Source organism: Grammomys surdaster, unplaced genomic scaffold (genome assembly GCF_004785775.1).
Source record: "Grammomys surdaster isolate TR1022 unplaced genomic scaffold, NIH_TR_1.0 239, whole genome shotgun sequence".
NCBI lineage: Eukaryota > Metazoa > Chordata > Mammalia > Rodentia > Muridae > Grammomys > Grammomys surdaster.
In genome coordinates, this window is record NW_021604684.1 from 9,321,515 (window position 1) to 9,338,687 (window position 17,173).

General features: G+C 44.1%; 1 protein-coding gene across 3 annotated transcripts in view; it reads left to right on the forward strand.

The window, feature by feature from the left end:
* Ablim3 (actin binding LIM protein family member 3) overlaps positions 1 to 17,173 on the forward strand; it is a 114,273-nt gene that overhangs the window by 48,841 nt on the left and 48,259 nt on the right. For all 3 annotated transcript variants that reach the window (XM_028774164.1, XM_028774165.1, XM_028774166.1), the window contains exons 4-6: positions 8,227 to 8,410; positions 10,080 to 10,192; positions 16,555 to 16,681. In XM_028774164.1, the coding sequence (XP_028629997.1) occupies positions 8,227 to 8,410; positions 10,080 to 10,192; positions 16,555 to 16,681 (424 nt within the window). The remainder of the gene's footprint in view (positions 1 to 8,226; positions 8,411 to 10,079; positions 10,193 to 16,554; positions 16,682 to 17,173) is intronic.

Genomic DNA, 17,173 nt, shown 5'->3' on the forward strand with positions numbered 1-17,173 from the left:
AAATGCATGACATGTACACATGTACACAAAAAGAGTAATGAAAATAATTTCACACAAAATATTATACATGAATGTTCACAGCAGTACTGCTCATAGTGGTTGAAAGGGGGAATATCCAATATCCATCCACTGACGAGCTGATAAATAAAACACATTTTGTCCATACAGTAGAGTACTACTCAGCAACAGAACGGAGTTAGGTATATTCTCTAATGAAGATGAACCTTGAAACATGTGGGACACACATCATGAATATGTGTTTGGGTCCATGTATATAAACGTCTCAGAAGAAGCAAAATTAGTGGTTCTCTACAGGTGGAAGAGGTTGAAGAAATGTAAGGACTGATTTTAATGGGTTTGTTGTGTATTTTGGATGCAATGAAAATACCAAATATGCTAAACTATACTAAACATGGATGAGTTTTACGTGTTTAAGTAGTTGAATTTTATGTTGTGTGAATCGTATATTGTTGAAATAGCTCAAAGAACATTTTTAGAGAAAAGACTGAATTTTCTTTCAACAGACCCTCATTAGATAAAATTTTGGGATATAGGCAGAAGGAAAGTAGCCCCAAGATGGAAGAGATGAAATCACTAGAAAAGAATCTTAATGGAAAATAGAAGATGCTTAGCAGTGATGAGAGATAAGAATATGACATATAAAATACATCAGAGAATGTCAAGTGGTTCTCAGAAGAAGTTGTATAGCCTTAACAATGACAACAGAGAAGTTTGAACATTAGTGAACGAAATACCCACCCAGTTCGAGAAGTTTAAAAAGCAAATGAATCTGAGGAAAACAGGGAGAAGGGAATGGTAGATACCATTAAAAAAAAAAAAAACAGCAGAGAGAAAAAGCAAAAGGCAATTTTTTTAAGAATATAAGTTTAATAGGCAGTGATTTTAAAAATCATTTAAGTAAAGAGAAGAGAAATGCAAATGGATATTACAGGTGACAACATAGCATTATAGTTATGTACTTATAGCTATATATAACATACATAAGTATACACACACACACACACACACACATATATATATATATATATATATATATATATATATATATATATATACACACAGCTATAGCATATAGTTATAGTGAAAACATTATCAACAGTGTCAGAGTAATAGATTTTAAACTTGGGTAAAACAAAAATTGATCCTGTCAAAGTGAAACTGACCAAAACATATTCAAAAAATGTGAAAATCTGAGTGCTCCCCAAGATATTGAACCACTGGATCTACAGTTAAAACTCTTCTGCAAAGGAAAGGGGGTTCAGCAGCAAAGAACTAGAAAGTAGATTATCTTAAATTTGCAACCCCCCAGTGAAGTAATGTAGCCAGACTGTGCTCATCAATGGCCAATTCTACCCACCCAGACTGTGCTCATCGATGACTGATTCTACCCACATCCACACCCCAAACCATAAAAGTACAATGAACCAGACATCCACTGGTGCTTCTAGACTTAACTGTCAAGCCACAGAAGTGTAAGAAGAAGGGCAGGGAAAAAGCAGCCGAACGTCGAGCGGTCCTAGTTTTTTTTTTCCTCCCTCTTAAGTCTTCTCTACTGTGGCCCGTGGCTGTGGCCACTCTGAGCGCCTAGGGAACTGTACCAAGGTTCCTCCTTACATACATTTTTTTTTCTATAGACAGGTTCTCTCTTTACAGTCCTAGCTGGCCCGGAGCTATCTATGTAAAGCAAGCTGCCCTAGAATTCATAGAGATCTTCCCGCCTTTGCCTCCCAGTGCTGGAATTAAAGAGGCTGGAGAGATAGCAGCAGTTAAGAGCACTGATTGCTATTCTGGAGGTCCTGATTCAATTCTCAGCAACCATATGGTGCTCACAACCATCTGTAATGGGATCTGATGTCCTCTTCTGGTGTGTCTGAAGGCAGGTACAGTATACTCATATACATAAAATAGATAAATAAATCTTTAAAAAAAAAAAAAAGAAGAAGAAGGGCAGGTTAGTCAGTGCCACAAGGTACAACCAGAAAAACCCAAACTCTAAAGAACTTTAGAGGTCAGGTGACCCAGTTTCTTCAGGAAATATATTGCAAATAGAAGGATGGGATAAAAGAGAACCTTGAAGATAACAAGATCCATTGTCCTGTGTGGACCTTGAAAGACCTTGAATCGAACAGCCCATCACCAAAATGGAGAAAGATGAAGAGGTAATTGGGGAAAATTGAAACACATAACCCAGATGCAGCCTTAGTAGTTGTTACTTTTAGTGACTGGGTTATTGTGGTTATTCTTCTAAAGAGTCTTAATACTTTAGAGATGCCTTTTGAGATACGAATACATAGAAGAAATTATGAGCCAGGTATGCTGCTCCATGCCTTTTCTACTGCCTGGACTTGGGAGGTGGAAGCAGGAAGAGCAGGCATTTAAGGCCTGCCTTATCTAACAAGCAAGTTTAAGGCAAGCCTGGGCAACCTAATGAGACTCTGTCAGAAAAAAAAAAAAAAAAAAAAAAGAGGGCCCGGACTATAGCTCAGAGGCAGGGTGCTTTCTACATTGCACAAGGTCTTTGAGACAGAGTGACAATGGGAGAAAATATCAATCTTATAAACTTGCCTAAGATTTTATGTCAAAAATTAAAAATTCTAAGTTTATAAAACATCATAGGAAATATATCTTCATCTAAGTTAAAGAGCTAGGCATTAAAAAGATGACATTGTGGGGCTGGAGAAATGGCTCACTTGTTGCTTTTGCAGAGGACCAGGATTTGGTTCTTACCTCACAACCATCTGTAACTTCAGTTCCAGAAGGGGTCTCATGTCCTGTGAGGGCACCAGGCATGCTCATAATGCCCAGACATACATACAGACAAAGACACACAGAAAATAAAATACATACATCTGAAAATAAATTTAAGATAGCAGTGCTATACTGGATGAACTATGAATGCAAAGAAATTTTAGGACATAAAGTTTCCCGTGGAAATTTAGGACTCTGTTAAAGTTGAATTCTTAGCAAAGAGTCCATGACTGTCCATGACCCTGAAGAACAACGGCAAAGCCAAGGGCCCGTCTTAGCAGCTATCCCTGCCTATTGTTAGTAAGTACATTATTAAGTTATTGGAATTAGGATGAGTAAACAGGCCAATAGAATTGCATATGGAACCAGAAGAAAGGCACATAAGAAAGCTGTCCTGTTGCTGACCAGTGGGGAACAAGCTGCTTCATAAACACCACAGACATGACTAACTATCCATGTGGGGGAAATTACATCCCAACTGTACATCCCTCGCTAATGATGATTCCAGATGGGTGGGACGGCAGCCATATGAAAAGTCATACACTAAACTTCTAGAAAACAACCGAATCCTTTTAGGATGTCGGAGTAGAGGATCATTTCTTAAATGTAAGACAGACCATTCAAGTCACAAAGAAAACAATGATAAACTAAGATCCTAAACACTGAGGGTGTGAGTTCATCAGAAAACGTAAAGGGGAGAAGACTGGAGCTCCAGGTGTTAACAGGAGCCGGTGAGAAGGACTCGTTTCTAAGAGAGAGAGGAAAAAATAAAACACCACCACTAAAGGTTTCAGTGGTAAAAGATTAGCCTTTTTCCATGCAGGAAATACAAATAGCCCATAAACATATGAAAATATTCCCAAATTCACTAATCACCAGGAAATGAAATTTAAAGTCATACTCTGATGTTGTCTCACATGGGTCATGTTGACAAGTCAGGTCTCCCCACGTGATGGTGGTACTGTGGTGTTATGGGATCTTCTGGTGGGAACATTAAGTATAAACGACAACAGCAGTAACCACAGCAAAAGCCTAGAAGGTAATAGTGACGCTCTCAGCAGCGTATTTGTAAGAGTAGTGCATGTTGAAGCTTCGGTTCTCAGCAGTGGGAGAGCCCCACTCATCCACCTCGAGCAAATCTTAAACACAAGGCCCTGAGACTGAGCAAGCACAGAGGGGTCCAGCAATGTCACGCTCAGACACAGCCTATGCTAAATAATCTACTGTGTGTGGATATATCATAAATGGTAAAACTGTAAGGAAAAGCAAAAGGATAATAAACACCCAACCAGGGCCCAGGTGGGAAGGGGGCGCTATCAAGAAAGCCACAGACAAGCTCCTCAGGTGCTGAGAACAGCCTAGTTCAGAAACTTGGTACAGACATGCGGGCATATATTTTGTTATTCTTTAAACTATACAGATTCATTTTCCTGTGTGTTATATAGTTCACAATTGGAATATTTTACATATCGAATTAGACTGTGTCCAGGCCTTTCTAACAATAATCTTGAAATTTTATAACATCTAGTCTTGAATGTCTCGATTTCTCTGGCAGAACCCTAGACTTGCACACCTGATATCTCCTTAGTAACAAGCTAGCCCCCTCATCTTACAAAGGCGCTTCAGAGAACGAGGGAACTTTTAAAAATCATGCGACACCTGAGACAAGGACTGCAGACAAAAGCCCAGCAACCTGCAAAACGGTGCATTTCTCCTTGGCACATGCTATGGCAGTGTGTCAGACCTACTTCTAGTCAGGGTGTTCACAGATAACATTCATCTGCGTTCTCAACAAGAGGTTCTAAGTTTGTGTAATTTATCCTTCTTACTGCCCAGACATATGATCTGCTTTGCTTTTGTTTTTAATCTTTGAGTATGTATGAGTGCATGCGTGTCTGAGGGCCTCTGCAAGTAGTGCAAGTATATATGCATGCATGCATGTGTGTGTGTGTGTATGTACATGCATGTGTGTGTGTATGAGGGAGTCCACAAGTAGTGCAAGTGTGTGTGCATGCATGCATGTGTGTGTATGCATGTACATGCATGTGTGTGTGTGTGTATGAGGGAGTCCACAAGTAGTGCAAGTGTATATGCATGCATGCATGTGTGTGTCTGTGTGTGTGTATATGTATGCATGTACGAGTGTGTGTATGACTGTGTATGTGTGTGTATATGCATGTATGCATGTGTGTGTGTGTGTATTTGGGAGTCCACAAGTAGTGCAAGTGTGTATGTATTCATGCATGTGTGTGTCTGTGTATTTGTATGTATGCATGCACGTGTGTGTGTATTGTGTGTATGCATGTATGTGTGTGTATGTGTGTATGCATGTATGCATGTGTATATGTATGTGTGTGTGTATTATGAGGGAGTCCACAAGTAGGCAAGTGTGTAGGCATGCATGCATGTGTATGTCTGTGTATGTATGCATGTACATGTGTGTGTCTGTGTATATGTGTGTAAATGCATGTATGTGTGTGTGTGTGTATATATGTGTGTGTATGAGTCCACAAGTAGTGCAAGTGTGTATGCATGCTGAGTGCAGGGGGAGGAGGTATATACATGCACATTTGTGCATGTGTATGACGGACTCCACATGTTGAGGTCAGTGGATGACCTCACTTTCTACTGTGTTCATGATGGAGTCTCTTGTTCGTTGCCACAGACTCCTACTCCAAGCCTGTGGTCTACACTTCCCACTTCGCTATAGGAATACTGGGATTATAAGTGTGCACCACTGGTCTGGCTTTACATGAGCTCCTCATGTAGCAGTCGCTTTACCCACTGAGTCATCTGTCTTCTAAGTTCGTGTTTCTTAGTCATTAGACTTTTACATATGTGTGTGTGTGTATGTATGTATGTATGTATGTATGTATGTATGTATGTATGTATGTGTGCATCATGGCTACCCAGATGTGCTCATTCTCACCAGTCCCTCACGTAGCATATGCCCTGTGTATGAGGCTTTGCTTGGCCTCTTAGGCATCTGTTCTACTGCTCCTGTTTGCCCGTCGCTCATCTCCCATCCCCAGCTCCCTACTGTATTTCCAGGACTCCCTTAGATTCTTATCAACTTTTACATCCTTCCCACCAGAAACTTCCTCCTCTAGCGCCTTGGAGGAAATGAAGGAACTGATTGTTCCAAGTTTTCACATGGCCTCCTGGTTTTCTCCACTGGGAGAGATGACTCTGGAGGTGGAGTTGGCAGAGAAAACAAAGGAAGAAAAAAAAGGGAAAAAACAGGAGCTGTTTCCAATGAGGTAGTAGGCCATGACCCAACTAATTCCATGAAGCAATTGATCCACCACCTGCATGCCCAGAACAGCCTGTGCTCTGCCTCTGCCTGCTCCCAAGGCCAGGTATTGTTTAAGAGGATGAATTTCCATGGTGCCTGAAAACTGAGACCTTCCTGGCCTCTTGTCACCACTGTCCCCATCATCCATCCTCCCTTCCCCTAACCCAGCAAGACTTCATACTGAATTCAAAATGCTCAGACACATAGCAAGCCCCAAGTTCTTCTCCTGGGCCCACAGGAAGTCAGTTCTAAAAGTTCAGCCTCTTTGGTATAAACTGAGGCCCCAGGAAGGAGAGGGCCAAGTTCACAGTCACCCAGAGACTTAGTGGCAGGGGTGAGACTACAGCCCAGCGATCCAATTCCAAGATCCATCCCCCACTCTCTGTTAAACTTGCAGCCAGCCTACAAAAGTGAACAAACACTTGCGAGATATGTTTGCCTGAATCTGGAAAGCACTCCTGTTTTCAGCCTGGCTTCTTTTGCAGAACTCTCGGTAATGAAATCGTATTTACTCAGGTGATGTCACCCATTACAAGCTGGTTCTGCAAACTGACAGGTTTAGAAACTGTTGGTTCTCCAACCATTGCCCAGACTTGAGAGAGCCACCTTTTATATCTACCAAAATCCTCAGAGAACCCATGTCAAAGATCAGAGTACCTGCTGAGTACTGTACGACTCTTTAGTCTTCCAGCTCTTTCCACCCAAAGACAGACTGTGTGGACAGCCAAACAATCAGAGTCTCCAGATAGGTGCAGACAAGCAGGGATAGACACAAGACCCAAGGGCCTTTCCAGTTACCTTCCTTGGATTGCTTTTTTACCTATTCTACTTTTGGCTGAACTGGTATGCTCATCTGTTTACTGGGGTTTCATTATCACCGGGACTCTTTCATTAAGAAACAGCCTCTTCCTATAGCTTAATGTGTTTGTTTCATAAATTAACTTCCTATTGGGAGATCTTATTCCCAAATTCCCTTTTTGGGACTCATTTCCCCCCCCCCCCCAATTCAATTGTTCAGATACCTACAAACCTACCTGATTTTCTCTTACCCAACCTCTATTTATGTCTATAAAATACCACACTGGAGAAAGCTTCCCAATCAATATCAGCTTGTCTTCTCTGAGTCCTGGAATCAAAGCATGTGTTGTTTTCTGCAATAGGGTGTTACCATCGAGTTCTGGTGGATAGCCAAGAGTAATGGCAAAAGCCTGCATTGTTTTATGGCCTCCTGTATCTCTCACCTCACCCTCAGAACCAACCAATGGCTTGGGAGCTATCCCACCCAGAGAAAACCTGAACTTCTTAAGCTGGGCTGTTGCCTTGCTTCTGGTGGTCTGGAACTATTTTGTCCTGTGTAACTTCCCTTCACTCCCTGCAGACTCCATTGTGCCCCAGTCATAACCCATACAATATGGCTGGCAACTCCCTGTACCTGTACTCTGTCATATTCTGCATTATCAATGCTTCTATCCCTCCCTCTGTACTGACAAAATGTCCTTTCTCCCACAGTCTGTGCCTACCCCTTGGTCTGTCACGCATAATGCGTGGCATCTTCTCTCAGCAGACACATTTAGCTTTTTGCAGTTCAGGGATTGTGTATTTGGCATCACATGCCTGGAAACAGACCAACACTCTGGCTGCAGCAAGAACCAATCAGAAGCCTCACATTTTCCATCTCATTGCCAACCTATTCTCTTTTGTTAGGGACTTAGAGTCTACAATCTCCACACTGCTCTTGACCTGAGGGAGAGTCAAGAACATAGCAAGTTCCCAGGAGATTTTTTTAGTGAGTGCTTCATTCTCAATGTCATGATACCACGAGCTGTGTGGCATGCCATGATCCCCAAGGCCTTGAAATTCAATGTATTGAGAGGACTGTATAATGTCCATGATCCCCTGGGAATATACATCAGAATCATCTTGGCAATGTGAAAGCACAGCCCTGAATTCTGGGAGTCTAAACCAAGCTTAGGCATCTAACTCTGAAGAAGCCCCATATGACTGTAATGCAGGGGATCCGAAAGCCCCTGAGCTGTAACATGCCACCATCCCATGGCTACTCATGACAATGTCAGACAGCAGCCTTTCCCCCAGTAAGGATCTTCTTCTTGCAAACTCTCCCTGGTCTCAACCTTCACTGTTTCCTTCCTTGTTTCTCCAAGTGTGTGGATGCGGCCTGGCCCAGTCGGGCTTCTTCTTTAAGAACCAGGAGTACATCTGCACCCAGGACTACCAGCAGCTCTATGGCACCCGCTGTGATAGCTGCCGGGACTTCATCACGGGTGAGGTCATCTCCGCCCTGGGCCGCACTTACCACCCTAAGTGCTTCGTGTGCAGCTTGTGCAGGTGAGTGTCCAAGAAGACCAGACCCTCTTGGACAAGGCCTAGTAAAGAGGATAGCACAGCCTTTCCCAGGCAGATCAGGAGTATACAGGCTTTTCACTGAACCCTGGGTTTCTGGAAACTTGAGAGTGGATGGACTACTCTGATAGGCTAGTGATTTTCAAACCATATAGCAGCCAGATCCTGTCTTGTTACATCAGTGGGATGTAAAGCACTAGTTTGTCCTATGATGATAGCAGGATAAGGATCCAAGCCCCATGTTGTATTCCATTTCCTCTCAAAAGGCCTCCAAGAAAACCACTGAGTACCTTGTCTCTCAGAAGTCAGTCTGCGAGCCAAGTATCATCCTGGCCCAGGCTTCCACACTCTCATCCTTAGGGTAGCATAAGAATGGCTACCAATAGATAGCCTTCCTCCATCATCCCAACACTGCCTCTTGCTGGAAGAATGACCCCAGCAAGTAGCCTTATCTGTGTAAGCCTGGGTAATGAAGGTCAAACCACAGCAACCTCACTCGCTTTCAGTAAGAGGCGTGGTAAGTGCACACAGAGACTTGCATCCAGTGGCTGGCCTGCAGTGCGCCTGCTTTCCCCTGTGGTAGGCATCCAACCACCCTCAGGACAGTTCCCCTCTGCCTGGCTTCCTGCCAGCCAGCTCAGTGACGTGTTTGTTAATTTAGCAATATGCACTATGGGTCTGCTGCATGCCAAGCAACACATTAAGGAGATGAAAACAAACTGAAGAAAACCTCAGCCCTGCCCACCAGTGTGTTAAAATTTAATGGCCATCTCTGATTAAGTCATAAGCAAAATATGATTTGAGTACATATGCATTTTTATTTTGGAAAAGAAAATATTGATTAATTATTCTCCCTGTAAAATAACCACTGGTTGCAAGTTGCCAAATCGAGTAACCAGTTAGAATGTCTGACTAATGGCTGTGTAAAAAAAATAATAACAAATCGGGATGGTGAGGATATAACCATCCAGATTCCCACCCCGATTTCCCTCCACTGTCCCATGTTGCTGATAATAAGACAGTGGGGCCACTTGTTATATGCTAAGCTTCAAGTGCACGTGTCAGGCACCCCGCAACGCATGAACAAAAGCAGCTGCTCAACAGCATTGGCAGTGCTCGGATTGGTATGTAGTTGATCATTTTGTTGGACAGGCAGATGTATGAGCTTGAGACCCCTTGGCTGAGAAGCAGAACAAACACAGAGGGTGAGGAGGAGATGTTGTTTGAGGACTGATAATCTTCTCATTGGGAGGAGGGTTTTAAGAGATATCTAGATAGTGAAAGGGAGAAATTGACATCTCTGGGGCCTGAGTAGTCCCTTGATACGTGGGGATAGGACAAACTGCAATAGCAGAACAGCTCTGCAAGGAGTGGATTGCCTCTCCATTACAGCCGGGGAGCATAAGCTCACACCGGCAGTATGACTTGCCACTGTCATATGATATAACTAGCCCAACAAGTCTTCCAGTTCTGGGCCCCTGGATTCTGAATGCTTTATCCAGTCTGCTATTCTGCATAGCACTTGACTTGTTTGATGCTCTAGAAAACAAGCTATATGTCTTATAGAATACTCAAGCACACGCCCTGTCAGTCATCAGTAGCCACAGAATCTTCAGAACAGGAGACACTGACTCTCTTTCTCATTCCCTTGCAGGAAGCCTTTCCCTATTGGAGATAAGGTGACCTTCAGTGGTAAAGAATGTGTGTGTCAGACATGCTCCCAGTCAATGACCAGCAGCAAGCCAATCAAGATCCGTGGACCAAGCCGTGAGTCCTCCCCATAGGCATCTCTCTGTCCATGAACACTGTCCTCTCAAGTACCCTGTCGTGGTGGGAAGCAGGGGAGGTTGCCACCCTGGATGGATCCTGAAGCACTAACCAGTTGGCATACAGCCCAGACACAATCTCCACAGAACAATGCCGGAAAGACAGGCTACCTAGCTATAGGGAATGATAGCCAGAGCCAGTTTGGTAGATCCTTTCCAGGACAAGGGGTAGAGGGCTTCCTGATTCTATGTACCAAGAGCACAGCACCAGAGCTGATCAAGTGTTTGTTACCAGTAGTTCTCCATTTCTAGAAGCTCATGCAAGAAGTCAGGAGTGGTCCTAGGAATAAACCCGGGGACTGTGCTGGTACCTCACAGAGCATATTTCCAGGATCACTCTGTCAGTCTTGTGATCATCACGTTGTAAAAAGACAGATTTCTGGGCTCATCCTGAACCTTTGAGAATGGAATCCAGGTGTCATCATTCTTTCTGTGAGCCTCTTTGGTGATTCATTAGCTGTTCTTAGGGCAAGAATAGCATCTAGTCATGAGAAAGACGTCAGCCATGCCATAATAACAGTACGTTTGATCAAGCCACAGATTTGAGGGGAACGTACAGGTTGAGAGTTTGCCTTATGGTGGTCCTAATCGGCAGAAGTGAGTCCACTCAGTGTGTGTACTGACAAGATGTTTAAATCGCTGTTCCTAGATGTCCTTGTAGAGCTGTGAATGGCATGTGCCCACAAGCTCATGCAGATCCAGAGCTCTGAGTCTCCTGAGCCACACTGAGCTCCAATGATCTTTCATGTTATATGATACCCTGGCTGGCCCCATCAAGAGAATCAATGAAAACACATTAGCATCCTGTGCTGCATTACTGTGGGTACAGAGGCAGCCAGGCATGGCACCAGCACAGTCAGCATGCTGGAGCTGCATCACACCAAGGAAGTGAGCCAAGAAGACTCTACGTCAGCTGCCCTCAGCTCCCAGGGGCTCCATTATAGTCCACCTAGCTGTGCTGAGCTGATGGGAGAGGCAATGAATGGACTTGCCTTGCCTGCCCTTCCTTTCAGTGGAGTCAGATCTTTTCCTGGGATGTGATGTGATGTTTAGGGGTCTTCCTTTAGTGTCCTTGACAATACTCAGGAACAATCTATTGCTCTGGCCAGATTTCATCTCCAGATAGCTGAATGTGCACCGGCTATCCTTTATAACTCCTTGAAATCAGATCCTCATGACAAAAACACTAGATAAAGGTGCTCGCCCTGTGGCTTATGCTTCCTGGAAGCTCGGAGACCAGTGGTCGCATATGTGAAGAACAGACGGAAGCTAGCTTGAGCTGGGAGGCTGCCAACCATCTGCATGAGACAAAGTGGTCTTATAGCCTCCCTGAGACATGATTTATACAGCTATGAAAAAACTAATGGGATGCCTTATCATCTTCACAGGGGTGTTGTAAAAAGCAGCAGCGTTCCTGTACAGGGATCAGGTTAGCATGTTTTGTTTAGGCACACCTTAGGATGAATACAAATCAGAGGATTACCTAAGGGAAAGATTCGTCCCGAATGTGGATACCATTGCCCCTTAGGCTGGAGAGGCAAATGGCTCACCATAAAGGGCTGAAACATTCAAAACCATGAGCCAAAATGAATCTTTTTTCCCCTTAAATTGTTTCTCTCAACCAAAAAGGCTGGCTGACTCCAGGGTTTACTGTAGAAAACACACCAAAGGAACATGGAGAATAAGATTCCTGAGTCCACTGTGAATTCTCTGGGGTGTACTGTGTGTTTCTGTGTCCACTGGAGTCTCAGAAACAGGCAAGCTTTCTCTACTGAGTGAAAGCCTAATATAGGAACAAGCTCTAGAAGAGATGTAAGTGAGAACCAGATGTAGGAACAAGCTCTAGAAGAGATGTAAGTGAGAGCCTGACATAGGAACAAGCTTTAGAAGAGATGTAAGTGAGAGCCTGACATAGGAACAAGCTCTAAAAGAGATGTAAGTGAGAACCGGATATAGGAACAAGCTCTAGAAGAGATGTGAGAGCCTAATATAGGAGCAAGCTCTAGAAGAGATGTAAGTGAGGGCCTGATGTAGGAACAAGCTCTAGAAGAGACGTAAGTGAGGGCCTGACATAGGAACAAGCTCTAGAAGGGACGTAAGTGAGGGCCTGATGCAGGAACAAGCTCTAGAAGAGATGTAAGTGAGGGCCTGATGTAGGAACAAGCTGTAGAAGAGATGTGAGAGTCTGATGTAGGAACAAGCTCTAGAAGAGATGTAAATGAGAGCCTGATGTAGGAATAACTTCTAGAAGAAATGTCTAGAAGAGAGATTCTAACTTGTCTCCACCATAGTTTTGCAGATTGGGATATCCAGAAGGACAAGGGAAAGTTGTGAAAGAAAAGCAAGTGGACATGTGAACAGTTTCCCGGGAAACAAAGGCCTTTGGCTTAGCTCAGAAATAAAAGCATCCACCTGTGCTCCCACAGAGCATATTTCCTTGTATTCTCTCCAGAGATGATTGCAGACTGTGCTGCAAATACAAGGAAGCCCTGACTAGAGGTCATAGTGATTGCGTCCTGAGCTCCCAAGGAGCAGAGAGAATCAAAGCCAGATCTGAAAGATGGAGAAAAACATACCAGAGGAAAGAAAAAGGACAAATAACCCTAGTTTTTATTTTTTCTTAAGCTATAAGAGTGTGAAGTTTCACCCCTGTAGGGTGGATATATTCTGGAAAAGCTAGAATAATATTTACTCAAAGGAAAATAGTCATGAACTGTCAAGAGGAAAAAAATATCATGTTATCATATGTAAAAGAAATGACTCCCAGATCATAGATTTCATAAAGAAGAATCAATAGCAGGGGAACCATCCATATCAACATTAGCACCACCACAATCATTACTGTCACCAGTACAATCATCACCAGCACCACCACAATCATTACATCACCACTACAATCGTCACTGGCATTATCACCATCATTACATCACCACCACAACCACAATTATTGCCACCACAATCAACACCATCACCACCAGAGTCATCACCATTACTACCACAGTGGTTACCATCACTAACAACTCCTCTGTCACTACTAATCCACCATCACATGTGTTACCATCACCACTGCCAGCATTTATTCTACTGTTAGGCATTGCAATACATGAACAGGTATCTCATTCAGTCACTGCAAATCTATGAAGGCAGTAAGAGTAACTGTTTTATAAGTAAGAAAACCAAGACTCAAAAACTATAAATGACCTTCCCAAAGTAACACAGATGTTAAAGCTCTGAGACTATTCCCCTAGCACCCTCTAGCAGGAGTATGTCTTTCTAATTGGAAAAGGTCCTGGCTTCCCAAGCTAGTTGCCTAAAGCAAGGTGAATAACTTGCTGTGCCTCACAAAGCTCACTTACTTTTGCTGACCTAAATAAAATGGATGATGTAGCCAACTAAACTAAAAATGGCTGCATGGGCTCTCTTGGGGCTTTGATAGTAAAGTGAGAGATCTGAGAGGAACAGGTGGGGGCATCATGCTTCCTGCCAGCTGAAGGCTGGAATTTTGGAATGGAGAGGCATATGAGAAGAGTGGACAGCTGGCTCCCAAAACTCCCAAGGATAAAGAATGACTCTCCCAACCCTGTTTATGGCACCAGACCCGTGGGCTCCCAAAGAGGTGTGTCCATCCGTGGATAGGAGCAAAAGGAGAAGGAAGAGGGAGGAGAAGTCCGAGGAAACAGGAAGCCAGGACAATGGAGGACCAGCAGAGTAACATGGACAGAAAAGCCACGAGTGAGGGCATCCCAGAAGTCTTAAAAGGAATAAGCAGGGCTTCCCTTCAGATCAGAGACTTGGCAAACACACAGGATGTGTATGAAAACATAAGAATGTCAAAGAGAACAACCACTTATGTAAGTGTCAGTTATACTGGCCTGGCTGTAGGGAAGCCATTTAGAAGACGAACTTGCTGGAGCCAGTTCACTCCATTCTCTGCCCAGCCTCCAACCACTACACCCCACTGGCTCCTAACTGTATGTAGCTCAGGGTGCTAAATTCATCTCAAGTGTGTCCCTCTAGCTTGTAGAAATGGCATTTTTTAATTGGAATGTAGCCATTTCTGCAAACAGCCAGCTACCAAGGAAACCTCATTGAAGAGTCAGAGAGTTTTTCATACTTAGCTAATATGATGCCTGCCACCATGGAGTTCCCTTGTGAATACGGCCACATCACAAGGCATGGTGGCTAAGGGAGAAACAAACCACAGTTGCCTTTAGTTATCTGAAGGAACTGTCATGGAAGAAACAAGATTGTTCTTTGATACGCAAGAATAGGGGAAGTGACAGGGTCAGGCTTTAGCTCCACAGAAGGAAGACATCCTTGACAGTCATGCCTAGCCAAATATGGTGCAAGCTGACTCAGAAAAGGCTGAGACTTCACATGTAATAAAGTATGAAACAGGCACCACCTGTCAAAAATACGGTAAATTCCTGCCCTGGCTGGGACACTTGACTAAGTACTCTGAGAACTTAAAGTCCCTCTGTGATGGTTAAGTTCTCCTTAGGAGCCATATAGAAAGAATGACCAGACACTGTCTGTTTATAAAGAGAGGAGACGCCTGACCTACCAAAGCCATTGAATTTTAAAACCTACCGTTTTATTTCTTTTTTGGGGGGGAGGGGGGATTACAGGGAGACATACTGATTCCAGAAAAATGAAAGGCAAAAAGATAAAGTTGTATATTCTTTGTTGTCTAGCCAATCCGAAGGCTTAAAGCACATTGCAGTTGGAGACCTTCCTGCCCCAGCTTATGCTAAGGGATGTTAGAAAGTGTTCAGTACTGCAGGGACTGACCCTACAAATAGGTCATCAGGTCCCAGATGCTCCCCCACAGCCTTCTAAATGTGCCACCCTTCCTAGACACACCACCTCCTCTTCCAGAACCAGATTAAGGACAGTCTAGCCAGGTCTCCCAAGTTTAGATGCGGCTTTTCTTCACATGCTCCAAAGTGTGTGTGTGTGTATGTGTGTGTGTGTGTGTGTGTGTGTGTGTGTCTTGTGACACTAATAAGGAGGTCTGACCTCTGATAAACTTTGCCGGTGACCATGTTCCTCTTCTAGAGTGGACCATCTGATCAGCATGACCTGAATCCCCAGGATTCCCCAGTACCTTGGATACTGGCTCCATTTCCTGCCCCACCCACCCTGCTCTACACTCATTGAACAACAGGCGAACTAGACCACTGGGCTCCAACCTACTTTCTGTCCCAACTCTGACTAGAGAGTAACAGTGACAGGGACCAAAAGCACATTTCTGGTTTGGGACAGTCTCTTTAGACTCTTATCATTGTGTGCCAGATGAAGATGGTAAATTCACTCCTTTGCCTGAGCACTGAGATACAGTCAATAATTTCTTCAGCAAATATTCTTTGAGTGCCTACTCTGTGCCTAGCACCAGGCTAGGCAAAGATAGATAGATAGATAGATAGATAGATAGATAGATAGATAGATAGATAGATAGATAAGATTTAACACAAAACACAAGTATGGCCTTTCGCTAGTTATTTGTCTCCTTATTGCAGTCAAATACTAAGTAGGGAAGGTTTCTTTTTGGCTCATGGCTCAGAGACTATAGTCCATCATGGCAAGGGGGCACAGCAGCAGGATTCAGTCACAGCTGTGACAGGAGCATATGCTCACATCTCAGCAGACCAAAGAGAATACAGGCACTCCACCAGCTGCCTTTCTCCTTGTCTCCTTTTGATTCAGTCCAGGGTCCCAGCCCATAGGGTGGTACCAGTCACACTAAGGGAAGGAAGCATCTCCTAGCCCCCCATCAATTCAAATCATATAAAAATACCCTCACATCTAAATGTGTGCCTTCTGTAGGACTCCAAATCAGGCCAAATTGACCAACTGCATTAACCATCACATGGCCCTTGCCTAAAAAAGAAATGGAAAGATGCAGCCTGTCTCCAAAAACAGGACTTCTCAAATTTTACCATGCAGAGGTCGTGGTGGAGTTCCATTCTCTAGATGGGGGCTCTAATGGTGTGTGTTCAAGCTTCTAGGTGATGCAAATATGACAGGCTCTGGGGTGATGAAAAACGGTGTGAGCTTGCGGGAATGGCAGTCACAGTGAGCAGTGGGGTGGCTCTTTCCTTCTCGTCACTTTATGGCCCTTTGTCCACAGGCCAAACCTCTGGCAACCTTTCTTCCTGTCTGGCAGGGTCTCTGGGTACAGGCAGCACCAGGGTGGCCGCCTGTAGGGAGTAAAATGGCATCCGGGGATGGGTTCCCTTGGCAGGTGATGACGGTGGGAGGTCAAAAGGACCCAAGATGTTCTTCTTACTTTTGTCTTCTCAGACTGTGCTGGGTGCAAAGAGGAGATTAAACATGGCCAGTCACTCCTGGCACTGGACAAGCAATGGCACGTCAGCTGTTTCAAATGCCAGACCTGTAGCGTCATCCTCACTGGGGAATACATTAGCAAGTGAGTGTTTCTCCCTCTCCTCATCAGAGCTCCCAGGGCTTCTGCATCCCACAAGGCCTGTCCCACTATCTTCTCCTGAATCCCCAGAATCATCATTCACTGCATCCATTTGAAGCCACAGAAACCACAATGGCCACCCTCCCAGCCTCTTCCTACCTTCAGGCCTTCCCTGGTTGTTCCGTCTCCCATGATGCACTGGTCTTTGCCTGTGGCTCCTTCCGTTCTTTCCATATACCTCTGATTCAGAGGAAGCCGGCTCCATGCCATCATTCCCACCTCCATCCTCCCATCACTACCATCAGACTGCTTTGTTTCTTACACAGGCTCCCACCATTTATAGTTGTACATGGTAATGTGTATGTTTTAAGTTTTAATAATAACAATGCTTCCTAGCATTTACTGAGCTTTCACTATGAACAAAGAACTAACAGACATTTTTGGATGGACTATGCCATTAAACCTCCCCTGGCACGTTTGAGCCCAGCACTCAGA